Genomic DNA, 23,722 nt, shown 5'->3' on the forward strand with positions numbered 1-23,722 from the left:
CCCTGATCACAGAATCATAGAATGGTTTGGGTTGGAAGGGACCTTAAAGACCATCTAGTTCCAACCCCCCTGCCACGGGCAGGGACACCTTCCACCAGACCAGGTTGCTCCAAACCCCATCCAACCTGGCCTTGAACACTGCCAGGGAGGGGGCAGCCACAGCTTCTCTGGGCAGCCTGGGCCAGGGTCTCACCACCCTCACAGCAAAGAATTTCTTCCTAATATCTCATCTAAATCTCCCCTCTTTCACTTTAAAAATGTTCCCCCTTGCTCTATCACTCCATGCCCTTCTCCAAATTCCATTTTTTTTCTTGCTTTCTTGCTGCCAAGTGTATAATCCACAAATTGGGGAGGACACAGTTGAGCATCTGGGAAAAAACTCTATAAAAACAGTTATCTGGGGAGTCCAGTGTTCTGCTTTTCTGATCTTTTGCACTCGGCAATAAAAGCGCAAAATAGATTCATAGGAAGACACGTTCTTTCACGCAAAGAGCTCCTTTAACACTCACGCTCCTTCCAAACAAAAATAAACGCGGAGGAGATAAATACAGCAATAGAAATTTAATTGCTCACGCTCATTATTAAAGATACAAAGCCCTATAAAAGGAAATTGTCTTTTCCTCCGCGGCTCAGGGGGTATCTATTATCTCACACTCCACTTGGAGAACGCATCGGATTTACTGTCATTTACCAGCGATTTTCCAGGAAGATTTGATACGGAGCCGGTCGGGCTGGTGGAGGAGCGTAGCTAGTTAATATGGTTAAGCGCAGCACACTGTAATGAATCAATTTGTTTCAGACAACGGACCTAATTAGTGTGGAGCTAATGGGCGCACCGGGAGATGAGGGACTGGAGCATCGTCCCTCGGCCGAAAATTTCAGTGGCTGGAGCTTGAGGGGGGCTCGGAAGGGTGTAATTCCTGGTGCCTCTCCCCATCTCTGGGCATGGGGAGGTGGCTGGAGAGGGCTTCCCATGGTGGGGGTGCCCTCCAGCCCCCTGAGAGGCTTCACTAGGTCAGGGGCTGCTTATCCCCCATCCCAGAGTTGTTCCCACCAGGCTGGTGGTCCGTAACCCTTCCCTGGGGCGTGCTCCGTCTAGGTTGCACCGTCTTCCCAAGGCCTTTGCTCGCCGCCTCCCACACGGTGAGTGTTCGGTGGCACTGATTAGGTGTAGGGGAGAGATCTGCAAGGTCTCGGCTGGAGATTGACCCTGCGGAGGGAGGAGAAGGGAGGTGGCATTCCTCTTCCCACGGGAATGTTTGCTGCAGAGTCTGATGCTCTCTGCGGCTCCCCAGCCTCCCCCAGGGGTCACTGGCTTGCTGTCCAAGGTGAAGGAAGGATTTCCCTGGCCAACCTCCATCAGACCGGGCTCTTTCCATCCCCACGGACTGGAGGCAGGTGGTAGGGTGGGAGCCAGCCCCACACCGTGTGGCAGACTAGGTCCCCACAGCTGGTGGGAAGGAGGTTTGGAGTCAGCGTGGCCACAAGAGCAGGGAAGGACACCCAAGATGCGGAGATGGATCCCAGAGAGATGTGGAGGTGGCAGAGCTCGTAGAGGTGACACTGCATGAACACATGCTCTGTGTCCTGGGGGTTCCCGAAGGGTTAGTGTATTCAAAGTTATTCTGGCAGTTTGATGTATTCCCTGTGTGATGGGATTAATGTATTCGTCGCCTGCTGAAGGAAGTCACTCTCCTTTCCTGGGATTTCTCCTGTGGAAGGGCTGCTGGAGCCATGTGAAAGAGGAAACATCTGACAGATAAAAAAAAAAAAAAAGGAAAAAAAAAATCAGGTTTTCCTTTTGGGTGTGGGCTTTTTGCTTCCGAATTTCCCTTTGAAGGTCGAGCTGCTCTGGCAGGGGAAGGTGTCTGCCAGATGCACAGGGCATTTGATACCATGCTAACAAGTCCAAACAGGCTTGGGAACGGAGCAAGCTCAGCTCATGAGTGAAGATAGCAGGGAGCCATCTGCCTCTGGCCAAGCCCTTGCTCCCTGGTTGGGTTCCTGGTTGTCTTTCTCTGAGCGTTTAAGTACGCTGTGACACACAGCTCCTCACTTGCCTCTGCCATTCCCAGATCCCTCATGAAGACATCCTTGTGTGGGTTGTCCACATGCTGAGGTGACATGGGATAGCTTCCAGGCATGAAGTAGCAGGAGGACACAGAACTGGAGACCTGCTGTCCCATAAGGACCACTGTCCTGTTGCAGGAAACAGCCATGACCAGCAGTCCCTCCAGTCTGGGACGTCCAGTTGTACCAGTTCCAAAAACAATTGCGTAGATGAGATGGGCACTCCCTGGCTCGTCTTGTTTAAGTGGTGTAGGTGCTGGCACTTGGCAGTGTGAAGCAATACAGCATCACCCTTTCTCCATATAGCTCCTGGCAGGGCAAATCCAACATGTGCCTGGAAAGATGTTGGCTCTGGGAGGATGTGGAAGAAACATGATGGGGAGGGAATCGTTGCACAAGGTTCCTGGGGGAGGGATGTGAAAGAGAAGAGGGAGCTTGTGGTGGTTATGAAAAGGTGAACAAGGTGGGAACCGAGCAGAGAAGGATGAAGACAAAGAGGGAGATGAAGAGACATGGAGGGAAGCAGAGGTTAAATAACAGAGGACCTGGCAGGAGTTAAGGGTGAGATGGAGATGCACTGGGGCAGTGCAAGCAGGAGGTGATGACAGAGGTCCAAGTGAGGCAAGGGAGAGGAGGACACTGAGAGAAGGCAGGGTCATTTTGGCATTCTTGATTGGGAATTCCCTGCTAATGCTCTACTGTCTGTGTTTTGTCCTAGGGCACTAAATGAGAATATGGCCAATGGCATTGAAGATCTTATCGGGATCCCATTCCCGAACCACAGCAGTGAAGTTTTATGTGGTTTAAATGAGCAGCGGCATGACGGTCTCCTCTGCGATGTCATCCTCATTGTACAGGACCAGGAGTACCGGACCCATCGGTCCGTCCTTGCTGCCTGCAGCAAGTACTTCAAAAAACTCTTCACTACTGGCACTTTAACAGACCAGCCCTATGTTTACGAGATTGACTTTGTCAAGCCTGAAGCACTTTCTGCCATCCTCGAGTTTGCCTACACCTCAACCCTCACCATCACCACCTCAAACGTCAAGCACATCCTCAGCGCTGCCAAGATGCTGGAGATCCAGTGCATTATCAATGTATGCCTTGAAATCATGGAGCCCGACAGAGAGGCGGAAGAGGAAGATGACAAAGAGGATGAAGATGATGACGAAGACGAAGATGAAGATGAGGAGGAAGAGGAAGAGGAGGAGGAGGAAGAAGTGGAAGATTTTGTCAATCAGGAGAACTTAAACGATGTCCAAGAAGTAAGCTGTCACCAAAGCCCTTCTAAGTCTGATCTTACCGAAGAAGTGTATACAGAAGCACCTAAAGACTTTCCAAATCACTACCCAGCCAACAACTCCTCTGGACACTTGGGTGTGATACGAGACTTCTCCATCGAGTCCTTGCTAAGGGAAAACTTGTATCCTAAGGCGAACATCCCAGAAAGGAGGCCAGCTCTCTCTCCTTTCGCCCCTAGCTTCTTCCCCCATCTGTGGAACAGTGATTTTAGCTCCTTCCCCCAGCTCGAGGAGCCACAAGTAGACAATGGCCCCTTGGATCTGGTGATCAAAAAGAGGAAGATCAAGGAAGAGGAGAAGGAAGAACTGCCTCCGCCTCCTTTTCCTAATGACTTCTTCAAGGACATGTTTACCAACACCCCAGCAGCTCCCTTAGGGCATATTAAGGCAGAGACTGACTATAGTGCTTATCTCAATTTCCTAAGCGCTACCCAGTTTGGAGGAGTTTTTCCCCCATGGCCCCTGGAGGAAGAGAGGAAGATAAAGCCCAAGGCGTCCCAGCAATGTCCCATCTGTAACAAAGTCATCATGGGGGCCGGAAAGCTGCCCAGGCACATGAGGACCCACACGGGAGAGAAGCCGTATATGTGCAATATCTGTGAAGTCCGCTTTACCAGGTGGGTGTTGGTTACTTCTGCCATGTGCGGGGTGGGCGGTGGTGGTGGTTGAAGGGGCCACATCATGACCCATGGCTGATTCCTAAGCTACACATCTGTTTTTTCCCCAAAAAAAGTAGCAAAGAAAGCAGGGCATAATCTCTATCGCTTTGGAAAAAAAGGGTGGGAGGGCAGAGGAAGAAAACAAACCTACTGATTTTAGTGGGTCGTGGATCACATCCACAACTCACTGGGATCCATCCCCTCGCTGGACAAAAGCTTAAATAAGTAACAGGATATTTTCAACCCTCGCCATAGTTCACCACAGTTGGAGCAGAGGGAGCTGGAAAACAGATGGTCAAAGAGACAAGGAGGCTTCATCTCTGATGTGCTGGGAGATGCGTTGAGTTGGGAGGGCCGTTTAGCTGCGGGATGTAATTAGTTTGGGTTTGCGCATTTTGGCATCAGCGTAGACCACAACCAAGTTGCACGTGTTTAGACATGGCAGTGTCTGGGCTTTCTGAGACTGGAGCGGACCTAATTATTACATGTTAGTAGCGAGGTGGGGGTGGGTCTCTTCTCCCAGGTAGCAAGTGATAGGACAAGAGGAAACGGCCTCAAGTTGCACCACGGGAGGTTTAGATTGGATATCAGGAACAATTTCTTCACCAAAAGGGTTGTCAAGCATTGGAACAGGCTGCCCAGGGCAGTGGTGGAGTCCCCATCCCTGGAGGGATTTAAAAGCCATGTAGATGTGGTGCTGAGAGACATGGGTTAGTGGTGGGCTTGGCAGTGCTGGGTTAATGGTCGGACTTGATGATCTTAAAGGTCCTTTCCAACCAAAATGATTCTGTGATTCATCACCCCGAACGTTGGCCACCCAGGAGCCTGGCACCTCGACTTCCTCCATGGTCAGTGGAAAGAGATCAGCACCCCCAGAGAGGTAGACGAGGAGAGGGGATGAGTGAAGGTGTCATCCCTGATCACAAAGACAACTTGCAGGGCTTAGCATCTCAAGTTAGGTGAGACCAGCCCCAACATGGGCTGTTGCACGGCAGGTGTGACTGACCAGATCCACCCCTGGTACCAGTATTCTTCTATTCCCAGCCTTTGCACCTCTCTGCACCCTGGCCAAGCCCTTAACAGTGAGAAATTAGAGTGGGCTACGCAAATCTAATGCTACAGCTTGCAGCCTTTCTCTGAAAAACTGGGCAATTTTAATCAGTGAGCAGAGACAAATAGATTTCCTGGACCTGCTCTTGCTGGGTATAATTAATATCTAATGAGTACAGTCTTTACCATAATAATAAAGCTTTCCGACAAGAGCATGGTATTTCAGCTCCTGGCTGTGTGTGAGAGAGACAGAACGTCATTAGGCTGGGGGCGAGCAAACCAGAGGAAAATAATATGCACGGTAGGCAAAGGCGAGCTCCTGACAATGGCCGGACACCTGGGGTGCTCCTTCATTCAGCCTGTCTTTTCTTCTCCCGTCCCCACGATAATATTTGAGGGCTCCCAAAGTCCTTTACGAGCAAGGACAGCTTCGTTTGGGGAAACTGAGGCACGGACAGATGTTGGTACTGACTCACAATCACTGCGAAGGTTAGTAGGAGGGTTCAGGTGGGAATCCAGACAGGTTCAATCAGCATCTCAGAGGTTAAAAGCAGAGATCATAGAATCATAGAATTGTTAGGGTTGGAAAGACCTAAAAGATCATCAAGTCCAACCATCAACCCAATGCCACCATGCCCGCTAAACCAAGTCCTGAAGCGCCACATCTAGACGTTTTTTGAACACCTCCAGGGATGGTGACTCCACCACCTCCCTGGGCACCCCGTTCCAATGTCTAACGACCCTTTCTGAGAAGAAATTCTTCCTAATGTCCAACCTGAACCTCCCCTGGCACAGCTTGAGGCTGTGTCCTCTTGTCCTGTCGCTAGTTGCCTGGGAGAAGAGGCCAACCCCCACTCTGCTACAACCTCCCTTCAGGCAGTTGTAGACTGGATCCCCTGGGCATGAGGGTGCAGGGGAGCAGAGGTTCCCAAATGGTATTTTGGGATAAATCAGTCCTTTCCATTATTTTTATGCTCAAGGAACAGTGGAGGAGCAAATTTACTGGGGGAAATAGAGAAAATAATGCATTTTCCTGTGTGAGGATCCCCCCCCAGCTTCTCCATCAGATCCCTTCCCCTTCACATCAGTGGGTCCTGCATCCCACAGCAAGGACCCCACATGCACCTGGATCTACCACTCCCAGACTCCCAGGGACATCTAATCACAGGAAGCAGGACTTCATTTAATAGCTCATTAATTTTTTTTTTTACCTTAAACAAAGGCTGCTCAGCTTCTAGTCTGAGCCTGCTAAAACACTGGAGAAAACTGCAAATATTTCAGCTTTTCCACCAGGACAACCCCGGAGCGCTCAAGGAGAAACTGTTCCAGCCAGAAAGGTTAACATTATTTGTTCCTATTATTTGTGTTGTGACAGCTCGCAGAGCCCTAATCGCTCTCCTAATGCAATCACATTAAGGTTATTCACACACACACACGGAGCATGGTTCTCCTTCGGAGAGCCCGCGAGCCGAGCTCCCATCCCGCAAAGCCTGGGGAGCATCTCGTCCGCCCCACAACCTCTGAGCTTCTCCAGGTAGAGAGCCATAAAAACCTCTCTTCCATCCCACGGAGATGCTGTCGGCGCAGGGAGGATTGAGTTTCTCCCCGTCTGCTGCCAGAGATGGGTAATAGCCTGCAAAAAAAGCTTTGCCTGGGTTTACATTATACACTCCTGGCAGGCCTCATGTTTATTAGGAGAAGCGATCCCGCTCGGTTAAGCATTACATATATACGTTTAAATTATATTATAGGTGGGGCTGGTAGTTCTGCTTTTTATTAACATTTCCCAACGTTACGTGTGACCAGCCCCTGCGTCCGCCTGCTGACGACTACGCTGTGCGTTATCCATTCGGGATGCGATTTTCCACGCCGCTTCATCCTTGCAAGGGGAAACGTGCCCTCGTGAAAAATCTGGGCCTAATGGCCTCTTTGAGGAGTTCAAAGTGAGAAGTTGGGATCTGGCCATGGGTATGGCCAACACCGGGGTGCTGCCAGTCATGTCACCAAAAACTATTTTGAGATACACACGGGCAGGTGGTAGAAATCAGTGCAAAGGCAGCACTGTGCAAGATTTGAGGGCTTGTCCTGCCAGCATAAATAGATTTTTGGTGTGGTTTTTGCTTATTTTTTACATGCTTACATATTTTATATATAATAAGGACATAACTCCATATATTCCTGGCATCCTGGCCTGTATTAGGAATAGTGTAGCCAGCCGGTCTAGGGGAGCGATCGTCCCTCTGTACTCGGCACTGGTGAGGCCGCACCTTGAATCCTGTGTCCAGTTGTGGGGCCCGCACTTCAAGAAAGATGTTGAGGTGTTGGAGTGAGTGCAGAGGAGGGGGACCAAGCTGGTGAAGGGTCTGGCGGGTCTGACCTATGAGGAATGGCTGAGGGAGCTGGGGGTGTTTAGCCTGGAGAATAGGAGGCTCAGAGGTGACCTTAGTGCATTCTACAACTACCTGAAGGGAGGTTGTAGTGGGGTGGGAGTCGGCCTCTTCTCCCAGGCAACTAGCGATAGGACAAGAGGGCACAGCCTCAAGCTTCGCCAGGGGAGGGTCAGATTGGACATTAGGAAGCATTTCTTCTCAGCAAGGGTCATTAGGCATTGGAAGGGGCTGCCCAGGGAGGTGGTGGAGTCACCATCTCTGGAGGTGTTTAAGAAAAGACTGGACATGGCACTTAGTGCCCTGGTCTAGTTGCCATGGTGGTGTCAGGGCAATGGTTGGACTCGATGATCCCAGAGGGCTCTTCCAACCTGATTGATTCTGTGATATTCTCCCTATTCTTAGCCACATTACTAATGTCTCGGAGGGATCAGACTGAACGCATTTTGGAAAAGAATATGAATTCTCCCACTTTGCTCTTTAATTACTTGAACTGCGCTGGTGCAACCTCGGCAGCACACTTGGCTCAGTTCAGCTACAATCAGCTTCGCTTTTTATCATCGTATGCCTTAGCTGTGATTTTGGTAGACTGCAGAAGGAAACATTTATTTACTGGAAAACAAAAATAGTGATTGGGCTGCCAGCTTGGGAAAATATTTGTGCTGCTTTTAGGTGTTCCCCTTAAAAAGAAGACCAACTATATTTGTAAATCATAGAATCACAGAATCGTTCTGGTTGGAAAGGACCTTTAAGATCACCAAGTCCAACCCTTAACCCAGCACTGCCAAGCCCACCACTAAACCATGTCTCTCAGCACCACATCTACACAGCTTTTAAATCCCTCCAGGGATGGGGACTCCACCACTTCCCTGGGCAGCCTGTTCCAATGCTTGACAACCCTTTTGGTGAAGAAATTGTTCCTGATATCCAATCTAAACCTCCCCTGGCGCAAGTTGAGGCCGTTTCCCCTCATCCAGTGCTATTGGGATGGGCATTATGCTGTTCCATGGCTGTCTTTAAAAGTCTTTTGCATGTCTTGGCGCATGTTTTGGCCTTGGAGAAGATGGCTGGGAAGGACGGCGGGTGCAGAGCTGCCGGGCGCTGCCTGCACCTCTGCCTGCCTCGCCCTGTGCAATGCTCCCACTTCAAATTAAAGCTCCTGAGACACCCAGTGGTCAGTGCAAGGATAAAAGGAAGGGAAAATCAGCTCCAAGAGGGATTTTGTTTAAGCAACATCGCCCCACAAGCTCAACTAATTTCCTTATCTGCAGGCAGGAATATAGCTGTACTCATTTAGATAGTCCTATATGTGTTTCGGCTTTATTCCAGGGGATTTTTTCCTCCAGTTTAGGCTGGTTTGGACTTTTTGGGATGGGCTGCCAACTTCTGACGTGGAGGGCTGGGTCTGTGCGACGTTTAGGCGCTGTCACTCAGGGAAGGAGGAGGCGGATGCAAACGCCAGCCTGCAAGAGCATCCATACGGTGGGGCAGTGCCGTGACTGGAAGCCCTGGGATGAGCTCCCCACCTTCCCTCTCCTGATCCAAGGAGCAATCCCAACAGCATCCCTTCCAGCACATGTCACCTGACCGAGCACCTTTTCTTTTGCAGGCAGGACAAGCTCAAAATCCACATGCGGAAGCACACGGGGGAGCGGCCGTACCTGTGCATCCACTGCAACGCGAAATTCGTGCACAACTACGACCTGAAGAACCACATGCGCATCCATACGGGCATCCGGCCCTACCAGTGCGAGTTCTGCTACAAGAGCTTCACCCGCTCCGACCACCTCCACCGCCACATCAAGCGCCAGAGCTGCCGGATTGCGCGACCTCGGCGAGGACGCAAGCCGGCGGCGTGGAGGGCGGCCGGCTTGCTCTTCGCTCCCGGTGGTCCGCCGGTGGAGAAGAGCTTCATGATGCCGCCAACATTGGAGGAGATGAGCGGCCACCTCGGCGGTGCGGCCATGTGCCTTCCTGGCCCCAGCCCCAAGCACTTCTTGAGCGGGGCCAAGACTGCCTTCAGCCTGCAAGAGCTGGAGAGCCAGTTTGAAGAAACCCAGATGAAGCTCTTCAGGCGAGCCCAGCTGGACATGGAGAGGAATGCGGGCATCTTCGCCTTTGCTCTGGGCCATAATGAAAACCTCGCTGCCCAACCCTTCTTCCCCCTTCCCGATCCTTGGAGCACGGGCTTCAGCGGCTTGGCGGGGCTCGGCCACGTGGCTCCCATCTCAGAGGCGAGTAACTAAACCTGCACCTGGTCTCACCATGGTGGGGACCTCCTTTCCCAACAGGGCAACCGGCTCTCTTAGGGTCCCCACCTGCCCTTTTGCATCACCTGGCTCCCAAGAAGCTCTCCGTCCCCCTGCCCCCTGTGTGGGGCTTGGGGCATGGGGCCATTCCCAGGGCGAGCAGATGGGTGGGTGGGCGCTGCACCCCATGGCCACCGGCACTTTAGACTCTGTGATGCACTTGGCTTTGGGGCCGTGGGGCACTCACTGCCCCTTCCAGCCACCCACCACTCAACGGCTCCATCTGGGAAGGCCAGGCCAGGACTGCTGCTCTCTTTAACACTCCCGAAAATGTCACTTGCCTTAGCCCAGGGCACAGCCATCACCATGAGATGGCTCTTCTGGGGGAGATGTTCCCCTTTTTCCACCCGTGGGGCCTGCTGGACACCAACAAACTGTCCAGACTTGGTTTTGATATGTTACGTTCCTTGGCCCTTTTGGTCAAAGGGACTTTTTCATTTTTTTTAAAAAAATTCATTCCCATTTCTGGCAACAAATGGGATTATTCTACAGGGGATAAAGGGGAGGGTCAAACAGCCACATTGGGAGGGGGAGGATCCCAGCCATTGCCTTTCTTAGTGGTATGTCAGATTTGCAGGGCTGGTGAAAGCCCTGCTGTGCAGGATGAGTTGGGGCTCTAAAAAAATAAAAAAAAAAGAGATTGAAAATCGCCCAGAAGCAGGGTGGAAAAGAGAGTTTTTACTTATTTTATTTTGGTTCTTTGGCCATTTCCAAATTTCCAAAGGAGAACCAAAGCCTATTTTGAGTATTTTTAACTTCAGTTGCTTGAAAAGGTGAAGGAAAATTTTTGGAAGGATCACAAAAGTTTCGATCCTGAGGGTTTTTTTAAACCCTTGCTTTGCAAAAATAAACCACGTGGGGATTTTGAAATTAAAAAATCGTTTCAAACCAAAGAGTCAGAATTCACCACTTCTGACCATTCTGAAATGTCTGGGGGTTTTGTCCTTAATTCCCCCAAATTCCTATATATATTTTGATGGCAAAAATTTACAAAACACTTGAATGTCCCTGTATCTGCAATGTCGACGGGAAAAAATTGGGTGTGCAGATATCCCTCCTGCTTGTCTCAAGGGATCTTTGTGGAAGAGAAGTCCACCAAAGATGTCTTGCAGATGAGATTGTCTACTTGCAAGCAAGTAGAAATACTATTTCTTCACCTTTTGTTGGTTCAAAAGATGAGGCAGTAACATATGATGGGGTGCTCCAAGCTGAAGATCGACCACGGTGGCCACCAGGTCTGGTGTCCTCCCCAGCATTCCTGCAGACCCAGGCCTGGCCACCCCTATCTAATATTTCTTTTGAGGCCAAAAAAAAAGTGGCAGATTGGCTGGAATCACCCCGTCAGCCTCCTTCAGCCCCTAAAAACATGAGCTGCTCTGAGGATAAAGGCTTTTGGTGGACATCTGCCTCCGACGGCTCCTCTTAGACGTGGTGGGACCCCAGTTTCACCACTGGCTGAGATGGCTTGTGGCACCTGCCCCGGGAAGCTGGTTTTACACAAAACCAGCTCTCAAAAATGTAAATGTTATAAATTAAGGCTTTTCCTTTCTCTTTTTACTGATACCTTTCAACATAAGCAGAATCAAAGTGAACGAGAGGACAATGGGTTTATTGATTTTTTGGTTTGCCCATCGATGGTGCCTCTCTGAAGTGGTGGCTGGATGAGGGTCACCCCACTGGAGTATTGAGGGGATAAAAGGGGTCCACGATTCACAACCCCTTCATGAGGGCATGAAAGACTTCTGCTCTGAGACCATCCATAGCAGAAGAATCCCAAGGAACAGCCCAACACTTGCTTCCTCCTCCAAAGAAGAAATCCACAAAGACTCTGCGTGCAGCAAGTCAATGGAGGGGAAAAAAAAAAAAAAAAAAAAAGAAAAAAAAAAGAGAAAACTTCTTAAAACTGAACTTTTTTTTTTTTTAATCCATATCAACTTCTTATACAAGCGACGTTTTGCAGATGACCGGTTACTTCAGGTGGGTTTTTTTGTCTACGATTTGGAGTCATTGTAAAGTATCCAAAGATGCTGAGTACTGTATAATCTACAAGGACTTGAAGCAAGGTGGTTTTTCTGTCTCAATTTGTTTGTTGGGTTGGTTGGGTTTTTTTTTTTCCTATTTGTCTAGGGGGGAAAAAAAAACCTTTGCAATTTTTCTATTTATAACTATTTTTATGTGATTGCTTTATGTACAAAACAATGGAAAAAAAAAATCGAAGCAAAAAAGGAGAAATACAGACACACAAACAAATTTGCCTTAGTTACTCACGGGACAATCACCCTTAACTTTCATTGACGCTAGAAGGTGGATGGAAAAAAAAGAGATGAGATCCTTTTATCTATTTATTAAATTGTGTTAATTGATGCTCTTAAATTATTGGCAGGACTTGGTTCTCTTGCCTGTGGCCACGCTGAGAAGGCTAAGCTGCTGCAGATGCTGAGCTGCCTCCTTCCTCGGGCCGGCGTGGCCATCCCCGTGGCCTCAGGTCTACATACGTTTGCCGGACACACAAATTCAGTACTTTCCAAAGGCACCTTTTGGAAAACCAAAATAATCGTGCATTAATTAAGCATCTAGCTGGTAGGGGCTGCGGCCCGAGGGAGCCGTTGTTGTTGTGATGCTGATGATGATTAACGAGTTAAGGTTGATTTTCCCGCGTTGCGCTGGGTTGGGTTGCATGGAGGTGGGTGCTGGTGGCGATCACGTTTTGGGGTGGGGAGGGAGGAATAGAGCAAACCCTATTTCTTCCCATTTCGATGTTGTGCAGTGACTCCAGGCCACAGGTATCCACGTGGGAACCCAGCTAAGCATGGAGGTGTCTTCCCGGGGCGCTGCTCCCCTTCTTCAACTGGGACGGGCGTGATGAGCACCAAGCCTCGGGCTGGAAGGGCACAGGGCTCTCTCCCAGCTCATGGTGCGGTGGCTTCTTGTCCATCTTCTCACCACGGCTCCTCGGGCCTGGCTGTAGCGGGTACCGATGAGCACTGGGCTGCATCCCCAGCAGCGTGGCCAGCAGGGCGAGGGAGGGGATTCTGCCCCTCTGCTCCACTCTCGTGAGACCCCCCCTGCAGTGCTGCGTCCAGCTCTGGGGCCCCCAACAGAAGAAGGACATGGAGCTGTTGGAGTGAGTCCAGAGGAGGCCACGAAGATGCTCAGAGGGCTGGAGCACCTCTGCTCTGGAGACAGGCTGAGAGAGTTGGGGCTGTTCAGCCTGGAGAAGAGAAGGCTCCAGGGAGACCTTCTAGCAGCCTTCCAGTACCTGAAAGGGGCTTATAAGAAAGATGGGGACAGATTTTTTAGCAGGGCCTGTAATGATAGGACAAGGGGTGATGGTTTTAAACTAAACGAGGGGAGATTCAGACTAGATATAAGGAAGAAACGTTTTACACTGAGGGTGGTGAGACACTGGCACAGGTTGCCCAGAGAGGTGGTAGATGCCCCATCCCTGGAAACATTCCAGGTCAGGTTGGACGGGGCTTTGAGCAACCTGATCTAGTTAAAGATGTCCCTGCCCATGGCAAGGGGGGTAGGACTAGATGACCTCTAAAGGTCCCTTCCACCCCAAACCATTTGGTGATTCTATGATTCCAAGAACACAGCTGACACGAACGCGAGCCTTGTAATTCATGTTGCCGCTAAGGAGTTGCAGAATTTCCTTGTTATTTTTGAAAGAGGTGCAAAACCCTGGAAAACAGGTTCTAGGTATGAATGGTGGGACTCATCCCACATTGTTCAGCCATTTGGAAGTGAAGTAACAGACACCCCGTGCAGATTGAGACACCTGCATGTTGACACTTCAACTTGGGATGTCCTAACCTGCCACGTGATTTCCAGCTTTCTTCTGAAGCCATCCTGGCTCTGGAGGGAGGCAGGAACTGCTTGAGGGTGATTCACCCCACCTACGCTGGACCTCCCAAGGGTGGGATGAATCACCTTCAATGGCACCTGTCTATCTACAACCTACCAGCGTGGTTGGGAAAAATTAGCTTGGACTAAACTGCTTTCCTTTCCCATAGCTACAGCGAGATAAGGTTAACCACAAGGAGAGATGTTCCCAGTACTGCAACTCCTTCTTCTCTGCTCAGCTGATGGGACAGTCCCTACCAAAGGCTTTCCCAGGAGGATGGGATGCTGGCACAGCCCAAGGGACCATTCCCAGCTTGGTTGGCTTGACTTCTTCCCAGTCTATTTTGACTGTGTGCCACAAGCACTGGGAATCACAGAATCCCAGACTGGTTGGGGTTGGAAGGGACCTCTGGAGATCATCTAGTCCAACCCCCTGCCAAAGCAGGGTCACCCACAGCACGTTGCACAGGGTCGTGTCCAGGTGGGTTTTGAATATCTCCAGAGAAGGAGACTCCCCACCCTCCCTGGGCAGCCTGTGCCAGGGCTCTGGCACCCTCAAAGTAAAGAAGTTTTTCCTCATATTCACATGGAACTTCCCGTGTTTCAGTTTGTGCCCGTTGCCCCTTGTCCTGTCACCGGGCACCACTGAGAAGAGTCTGGCCCCATCCCCTTGACACCCACCCCTAAGGTATTTGTAAGCATTTGAATGCAGTGGGAAACAAGGGTCCAAGTCCATCCTCCCAAGCCCGAGGACCAGGGACTTGGGTGGTCATTGCAATCCCAGCAAATCACCCCAGGCTGTCACAGCCACCGGTTATTTTCCTTCCCTCATGCTCCCGAGAAGCGCTCCACAGCACCAAGTGCTCGGGCAGGGGTCTGGACCTGTGGGCACAGTCCAAAAATGTGACTCGAGAAGATGGAAAGATCAATCCCCCGCTCCCAGGGCAGGCGGTTGGTCGTTGAGCATCTCATCTGTGCTCAGAGCCTGCAGTACCACGGCAGGGCCAGTGTATGCCACATAGTGTGTTTCTGAGCACAAAAAATACAAAATGAAAATTAAATTAATTGCTTTTTAGCTATTTGAATACATTTTTAGGTTGTGGGGTTTTTTTTTTTAAAATCTTGTGGCTTTTAACCCCATTTTATGCTCATATTCTGGTTTGCTCATGACGCCAGATTTGCAAGGGGAGGGTGAAAAACCTGCAAATTGCTCGGAGGACCTGTGCGCTAATCGGACACATGGGAATCACAGGAAGAAACCAGCTTCAGTAAATGCTTGTTAGCAGCAACATATGGCTGCACTCTTGCTCCTGAACAGCTGCTGGATCATCCAGACCACAATGAGGGGGAAAAAACAGGGTGATGCTGAGCACGCACCATTTGCTTGCAAAAGAGCATCTCCTGTGTATCACTAGCATGGACAACTCCCTGCCCTTGGCTCGAAACCCTTTGGTGAGTGGCGCAAGAGGCTCTTCTTCCAGTTGTGCAGGAGAAATGCAATACCAAAAAAAAAAATTCAAAAAAAAAAAGGGGAAGAAAGAGCTTGCACTTTGGGAAGCGAGAGGCTTTTCCATTTGCCAGGGGGAAAAGAAAAAAAGTGAACAATTTCTTAAAATACTCCCTTAAAATGCTTTAGACCCAAGTGCGTGGTCCTCAGCAGGATTCCCAGTGACACCAGTGGGGCTGCAAACGCTGCCCCATCTCTGCTCCACTCCTGCCCTGCCCGCAGCCCTGTGGGACCTGCCATATCCCCCCCATGCTGGGCTTTTTCACACTCATTTTGAAAGGGATTAGTGCTTTATTTACAGTCTAGGTGCCCTGAAGCTGGAAGATCGAGTGGTTGCAGAGGAAAGTTTTAAGATAAGGGAGAAAATGATGCGAGACCCCAACCATCTCATTTGAAGAAAACGCTGTGTTTCGCAGCAGGTCGCCCACGGGTGGGTTTTTAGGGTCTGCCGTCGCCTTTTGGCACCTCTGACAGCCTGAGGTTCTTGGTCCCGTTTCTTTCCAAACCAAAAAAAAAAAAAAAAGGGAAGAAATGAGAAAAAAAAACCCTTCTTGTAGAAGATACACCTATTCTCCCTGCGTAGCCCAAGCGAATGCAGCCCCATCCCACCTCCCAGCCCCACCTCCGGGATCCCCATCACCCCGACAGCAGGAGAGAAAATACCTGTGGCTTGGAAATGCCTTTTTCTCCTCCCCCCCCCGCCCCACCTTGTTTTCCTGTGTTAAACCAATGTTTTACATGACTTGCACTAATTGCTGTAGGGCAGGATGCTGTTAGGTTTCTTTGTTTCGGTCTCTTGTTTGGTTGCGACTCCTGTTGGCTGAGAAAACGGCAGTCCTATACACGTACCTCTGCACATTTTACACCCCTGGAGAAAATAAAGCTATTACCTGAAGCGGTGAGTGGCTCGTGTATCCTTAACGCTGCCGTGGGGCTGGGGGCTGGACAAGTTGCGGCATCAAACGATGGTGAGATGGGTGATGGACCACCTCGTGGTGGCCCTTCAGGGTCGTGTGGCATCTGTGCTGTCACCGTGAGGGTGCTTGGGCTGAGGAGCAACCCCTGGCGATGTCTGATACCCCAGCATGGAATTTGTCTGCAGAAATAAAAACCGTAAACACATTTTGGGGCTTTTCTTCCCATTTCTGCTCAGCTGCTTTCTGCAGCTCCCTGGCACGCTCAAACTCGCACTGCCCTCGTGTGGTGGTGGCCTGGTGACAGCTCTGCCACCAGAATGATGCTGGGGACATCAGTGGTCCGGTACCCATATCTGGAGGTGTTTTGGGGGGGTCTCGGTTGCACCAGGACAGGCACGATCACCTACCGTCGTGCCCAGCCATACCTACCTGCCAGGCAGAGGAAATACAAAGCTCAACCACATCAAGATGGAGTTTAATGGCTGGACTCTCCGGTTGTTCAGCCTGGAGAAGAGAAGGCTCCGGGGAGACTTTCTAGCAATCTTCCAGTACCTGAAGGGGCTACAGGAAAGCTGGAGAGGGACTTTTGACAAGGGCATGGGGTGACAGGATGAGGGGGACCATTTTAAAACTGACAGAGGGGAGATTTAGATGAGATCTTAGGAAGAAATTCTTTGCTGTGAGGGTGGTGAGACAGTGGCCCAGGTTGCCCAGAGAAGCTGTGGCTGCCCCCTCCCTGGCAGTGTTCAAGGCCAGGTTGGATGGGGCTTGGAGCAACCTGGTCTAGTGGAAGGTGTCCCTGCCCATGGCAGGGGGTTGGAACTAGATGATCTTTAAGGTCCCTTCCAACCCAAACCATTCTATGACTCGATGACTTAAGGGTCTTTTCCAACCTAAACAACTCTGTGATTGTAAGACTTTTCTGCACCCGAATTAACCACAAGCAAATAATTAGGCCCGTAAGGTTGGGGACATCCCACCCACAACTGTCGACGAACCTCACGGGGACCCTAATTTTTAGAAGGTTGTTCCCTGCAGCCCAAGGGTGAGCCAGGACTGGACCCTCTGATGCCCAACACGGCCCCAGGTGATATTTCCCTCTTCCCCTCTTGGTATCACTAATAATATTGCCCAGTTCAGGTGAGTAGAGGGGACAAATAAAAATCTTCTGCAATAGTATAAAGCCCATTTCCTTAGGAACTGAGGCTAAAAGAAATGCAAATACCAAGGAAGCAGCCAAACAGCAGCGCCAAGCTACAACCCCCCTTTTCTAATTGGAAGTTTTATTTTCTTTCTTTCTTTCTTCCTGCGGTGAAGACACCGACTGAGATGTCACAAAGCTGATCAGGCTTCCGAATAGTTCACGCAGCGCCTCGAGCCTCAGGGGTCATCTGAAATTCAGGCAGCCAATTTGCAGGCAGGCGATGCAAAGCACGCAAGGCCTGGCTTGCTCAGACCAGGCAGGGACTGAGGTTTTGAAGGACAGACCCCGTCTGTCAGCTAAAACCCTCTTCTGCTCTTGGGTAACCTCCGGCAAATCCTCGTACCGATGGCGGTAAACCTCCCTGCCTTTAAGGTTAACTCGGTTTCCATGGCAAACAGGACAGCCTTTTCTCGGAGGGACCAACTTCTGCAACATTAGCTGGAGTTTTGCATCGTTTGGGAAATATTTAAGGCTTCGCCCGTGAGTTCTCGGAACCTGGGTTCTCATTTAAGCAGCTTTTATGAAATGTTTCTGGCCTTCGCTGTTGCCAGAAGGTTTTGATCATAGAATCACAGACTGGTTTGGGTTGGAAGGGACCTTAAAGATCATCTAGTTCCAACCCCCCTGTCACAGGCAGGGACACCTTCCACTAGACCAGGTTGCTCCAAGCCCCATCCAGCCTGGCCTTGAACACTGCCAGGGAGGGGGCAGCCACAGCTTCTCTGGGCAACCCTGGGCCAGTGTCTCACCACCCTCACAGCAAAGAATTTCTTCCTCATATCTCATCTAAATCTCCCCTCTTTCAGTTTAAAACCATTCCCCCTCATCCTGTCACTACTTGCCCTTGTCAAAAGTCCCTCTCCAGCTTTCCTGTAGCCCCTTCAGGTACTGGAAGGCTGCTAGAAGGTCTCCCCGGAGCCTTCTCTTCTCCATGCTGAACAGCCCCAACTCTCTCAGCCTGTCTTCATAGGAGAGGTGCTCCATTATTGATGATAATCGCTGAAAAATCAGTTGGAAATACAAAGCTCTCCCCAGGTACTTTGCAACCCACCAGCATTCACAACCTCTCTGAGACGTGGTCCTTGGATCTTCAGCAAAGGTAAGCAGTGACTTGCTCCGAGCGCTGCTGCAGGGATGAAGGAACCGGGCTGTGACACCCCGAAATTTGAAGCCAAGAGCTGGACAAGGAAAGTGAAGAGCGAGCAGAGGCTCCACAGGAGGTGGAAGATGATCTCCCATGCTGAAATGCTGGAACTGAGGGCAACATCTGCTGGAGCAGCAGCCCATGCGTAGATGTGCTCCTCATCCAGCTGGCTGGTGTCTTGCTCTTTTGTGTTTGATCAGCTCGGCCGATGACAAAGGTTATTGTAGCTCCAAGCACCAGGGATGCTTTTTCCCTGGAACAGAAATAGCTGTATAATATATGTATCTGCTTTAAGATAGATTCAACAATCCTAATGTATATATAAATACATATGGAGACCTACACACATAAAATATGTGTTTATGTGTTTTCCTCACTAGGTCTAGTGGAAGGTTCCCTGCCCATGGCAGGGGGTTGGAAGTAGATGATCTTTAAGCTCCCTTCCAACCCAGACCATTCTGTGATTCTATGATTCTATGATCTCAGATAGAAGACAATATTATTTCTCCTTTTTTGGGGGGAAACTGAGGCACGGGGAGGCACAGAGATTTATTCGTGCTTCCCTTGCAGCACACAGGTGTGTCTGAGTGTGCACTGCCAGCCCACCCTTCACACATGGTCCTTGCACGGGTGCAAATCACTGGGGAGTGGTCAACCTTGGCAATGGCTTCATCAGTCTGTTAAGTTTAATGGTAGGAGGGAGCATCCCCATGCAGCCCTGTCTCCTTGTCCCCAGCAACCCTGTCTGATACAGCAGGCCACTGCGCAAATCACTGTCCAGCCAGTGAGAAAGAAATTTGGAGCAAGAGGGAACAGGAAAGTAACCAAGAGAGGACTTTTTTGAAGACCATGCTAAGATGGAGGACATTTTTGAAGGAGACCATGCTAAGATGAGCTAGTGAGAGCGGCAGGAGACATCAGGGACCTGCCTGGCCATGGCTGGTTCAAGGGACCATGCTCTACATTAGTAGGCGTTTATGGTAAAGGTTTGTTTCTAAGGGTGGAAGGCTGGTCCACCCCTCCCCCCACCCAAATAACAGTGAGCAACATCAGATCTAGATGTCCATGTCCCACCTGGTGATGCTCTGAAGCAACCCGGCAAGAATAAGGGAGAATGAAACATGGGGATGACTCCGAATGCTGATGAGGAAGGAAACCCCCTTCCTGATGTCCCTACAAGCAGCATCAGAGTAAACTCCAGCAGTGGGGAGGCGATGCAGCCACTGCCACCAACCCCCCTAATCAGGCAGGGATATCCAAAGCGCAGGATGTGGTCACAGAATCACAGACTGGTTGAGGTTGGAAGGCACCTCTGGAGATCATCCAGTTCAACCCCCTGCCAAAGCAGGGTCACCCACAGCACGTTGCACAGGTTTGTGTCCAGGTGGGTTTGAATATCTCCAGAGAAGGAGACTCCCCACCCTCCCTGGGCAGCCTGTGCCAGGGCTCTGGCACCTTCAGAGAAGTTTTTCCTCATATTCAGGTGGAACTTCCCATGTTTCAGTTTGTGCCTGTTGCCCCTTGTCCTGTCACTGGGCACCACTGAGAAGAGTCTGGTGTCTTGAAAATCTCTTTTCATAATAGATTTTGTACGGGCAATGTCCTGCCAACCAGTGTTAGAGAAATACCTTGCAAAGGGTCAGTGGTGCCTTCCAACACCCCCTCAACATCTTCCAGCTCCTTTTTTAGCTGCTTCACATCAGGGGCCCATTGCTGCCGCTGGGCACGGAGCCGCTCGCCCTGTGTCTTCCCATATAGGCTCTCGCACCCAACGAGCATCCTTCCAACCCCAATCAGTCTGGGATTCTGGGAAAAGCTTCGAAAAGTATCACTGTGGAAATCTGAAGGTGATGGGTGTTTCTGCACATTGGGAGCATCACCTGCCTGGGTGGCAGCAATGGGGTGGCTGAAGGAAAGGGATACAGCTTGTCTAGGTCAGACACCCACAGCAGAGATGCCACTATCTATCTCAGCTTGCTGTTGACTTTTCTCTTGTAGTCAAGGGGAGAGCAATCCCTCTTGAGCAAAACATCTGAAATGGGTCAAATAAACCACACTTCTGAAGTGCCTGTTGCTCTTCAGTTGTGGGGAAAGGACGTACGTCCCGAGTGTCCCCTCTCATGCACCATCCCTTTGGTTATCAGCCTTCTGCCACGCACTCTCCACCTGGTCCTTTGCATGGAGACCCAGCACTGCTATAAACTCCGTTCAACGCTTTCACTCATCACCACTGAAGAGTCTGATGCATTTAAATGCCCAGGCTGAGATATAGCGTGGTACTAAAAGCAAAATTCCCTGTATGGATCAGCAGAGCAGAGAGGCAGGAGGCTCTGGGTGTGCCCACAGCTCGTTACGTGCCAGATGAAGGGCTAACGAGGGCCACCACCAGCTGAAGTTCCACAGGGTCAGCCCACAGCACTGAAAAGGGGAGTTAGGCTGTGCTGAGTTAATCCTTGATCACCAGGGAAGGGGGTGGTGGGATCTGCAACTCCTTCAGCCCTCACTGTGGGGTGAATGGGATTTCTCCTGCATCCTTGGTAGCTCAGCCAGATACAGGTGGCAGAGGATACCTGCATCGTGCAAAAGGTTAGTTAAAATGTTTGAAAAGCCACTTTTTGGCTTGGAAAAGCTGTTTATTTATCTGGATAAACTAGAGTTTTGGCCTCAAGCGAAGCAGGGGACCTAAGCCAGGTTTAGAGGCCTCCTAAGAGGTATTTGAACAACCTGGTCTAGTGGAAGGTGTCCCTGCCCGTGGAACTAGATGACTTTAAGGTCCCTTCCAACCCAAACCATTCTATGATTCTATTACATTTAATAATAAACATTGCTGTCCCAGGTCCTCACTACCTGCCCTGGGGGGCAGAGTGTGGTTTTGAGAGCAACCACCAGTGAGCTGCAGGTTTTTCTGTTGGTGGATGGGACAAGGATTAAAGTGTCCCAGATCCATCTATAAAGCATAAGCTATGGTGTCTAGAGTCCTCTCTGCCAAGCTTTTTTGAGGGGCTTTCTCCCCTTGGGCAGAGAGTTTATGTGGACAGGGATGTGCTTTGGTCTTGGAAGGGGGTTGAGCTGCAATTTAACCTAGTAGTGTAGGCAAACCCATACATTCAACCTACTTCACTGTACGTGCCCAAGTTTAATGCCTAAGTCAGGACACCATCTTGTCTCCTGAGATCCTGGAGAAGCCCCAGGGGCACGTCCTGGACAGGTGTTGAATTCTGGGTGAGCAGAAACCCCTCTGGGAGTTGCTCATCTCTCCCCACCAGACAGAGCAAGTACAGCACTAGCACGGGAAGATGAAGTGAGATGGGATGAGTGCAGGTCAGGGGCTTGCAGGCATGAGGGCCTGATGCGGGGGGACAAATACCACTGAACATGCCAGACTGACCTGACATCCAGTCTTTTCTTCCTATTACTGACAAAATTTCCAAGTAAATAATTAAGCACAAAACTTGATTTCTTTCCCAACGCGGTTGCCATGGGTAACACGGTTGATAATACCCTGAAGGCAACCAGCCTAGGTGCCCAACACCACTGACCAAAGACTTTTCAGTGTTTAAAGCCACCATCAGCTATTTAGCATTTTTCTTCCCTTGCTTCTACTGCTGTGGCATCCAAGAGAAAAAGCTTGGCCTGCTTCAGGATTGTTAATTGCCAGAAGACATTTAAAATCCCACCAAGGCCCTTGTGTACCACTAAGTGAAGCCCCCCATACTGGAATTTTTGTGGTTTGCTTCAGGTTTGGAAACCTGGTCAGAAAGGAGAAGGTGTTTTTTTCTGGTAGTTCTCTGCTCAGTTCTCTGCCCTGCCTAGACTTTCAGCATGAGCTGTCCTGTGTCCACCTATGGCAAATAAGGACTCTGCTATCTGGCCATGCAGTGTTGGGTTGGATTGACAATGGGGCTGGACCAGCTGAGTTCATTGCTGTGGCCTCCCCAGGTAGTCACTGCAGATAAATATGCTTTTTTAGGGTATGGTTCCTCTTATTTTCCTTTAGATGTCACAAATGGATCATGCCCCAAAGTGCCTGTAGTCCTCCACTGACTCCAAAGGAAGCCCAGAGTCTTTAACTCAAGTGTAGGTCTCCTTACCAAGATACTTAAAGCTAAGGGAGATGAATCCCATGCTCTGTAGAACACCAAAACTAACCCCAATTTCAGGTAGTGCATCTAGGTGCAATGTCAAAACAAACAGTCCTTAGTAAAGGCCAAGTGCAAGGTCCTGCACGTGGGTCAGGGCAATCCCAAGCACAAACACAGGCTGGGTGGAGAATGGATTGAGAGCAGCCCTGAGAAGAAGGACTTGGGGGTGATGGGTGACGAGAAGCTCACCATGAGCTGGCAGCGTGCGCTGGCCGTGTCCTGGGCTGCATCCCCAGCAGCGTGGCCAGCAGGGCGAGGGAGGGGATTCTGCCCCTCTGCTCTGCTCTCATGAGACCCCCCCTGCAGTGCTGCATCCAGCTCTGGGGCCCCCAACAGAAGAAGGACATGGAGCTGTTGGAGTGAGTCCAGAGGAGGCCATGGAGATGCTCAGAGGGCTGGAGCCCCTCTGCTGTGGAGACAGGCTGAGAGAGTTGGGGCTGTTCAGCCTGGAGAAGAGAAGGCTCCAGGGAGACCTTCTAGCACCTTCCAGTACCTGAAGGGGCTACAGGAAAGCTGGAGAGGGACTTTTGACAAGGGCATGGAGTGAAAGGATGAGGGGGAACGGTTTTAAACTAAAAGAGGGGAGATTTAGATGAGATACTAGGAAGACATTCTTTGCTGTGAGGGTGGTGAGACAGTGGCCCAGGTTGCCCAGAGAAGCTGTGGCTGCCCCCTCCCTGGCAGTGTTCAAGGGCAGGTTGGATGGGGCTTGGAGCAGCCTGGTCTAGTGGAAGGTGTCCCTGCCCGTGGCAGGGGGGTTGGAACTAGATGGTCTTTAAGGTCCATTTCAACCCAAACCATTCTGTGATTCTAAAAGAACTTTAGTTTGACCCCAACCCTGTCCTCTGCTTCAGCTCCGGACCCCTGTGAAGGGGTACAAATGCTTGCCCTGGGTTGCATGCCCAAGGGGATGCCATGGGAGCCAGGCAGCTGGGGCGGCTTTCATTTTGGAGCTCACCTCCTGTAAATTAAGGGATACAGCTGGGCAGTTTTGCCTTGCACGCACGGGCATGGAGGGAAGCAGAGTCCCTGCAGCACCGTGAATGTGTAAACACCAGCCCTGCCCATGTGAGAGACAAAAATCCAGCCATGCAAGTCTTGAGCTCAGTCAAGGGAACAAGACAGAGCTGCAGTTGTCTCTGCTGGTGCAGGACCAAAGCCTAAGAGGATCTGCATGTGCATGTTG

At 50.5% G+C, this 23,722-nt stretch overlaps 1 protein-coding gene across 1 annotated transcript in view; it reads left to right on the plus strand.

Annotated features, from left to right (window-relative positions):
* Positions 1-10,168, plus strand: part of ZBTB7C (zinc finger and BTB domain containing 7C) — a 74,984-nt gene extending 64,816 nt beyond the window's left edge. Inside the window, exons 2-3 of the mRNA XM_068423534.1 lie at positions 2,789-3,988; positions 9,077-10,168. Of these exons, the coding sequence (XP_068279635.1) occupies positions 2,805-3,988; positions 9,077-9,713 (1,821 nt within the window). The 5' untranslated portion in view covers positions 2,789-2,804 and the 3' untranslated portion in view covers positions 9,714-10,168. The remainder of the gene's footprint in view (positions 1-2,788; positions 3,989-9,076) is intronic.
* The last annotated feature ends 13,554 nt before the right edge of the window (positions 10,169-23,722 follow it).

Source organism: Nyctibius grandis, chromosome Z, assembly GCF_013368605.1.
Source record: "Nyctibius grandis isolate bNycGra1 chromosome Z, bNycGra1.pri, whole genome shotgun sequence".
Classification (NCBI taxonomy): domain Eukaryota; kingdom Metazoa; phylum Chordata; class Aves; order Nyctibiiformes; family Nyctibiidae; genus Nyctibius; species Nyctibius grandis.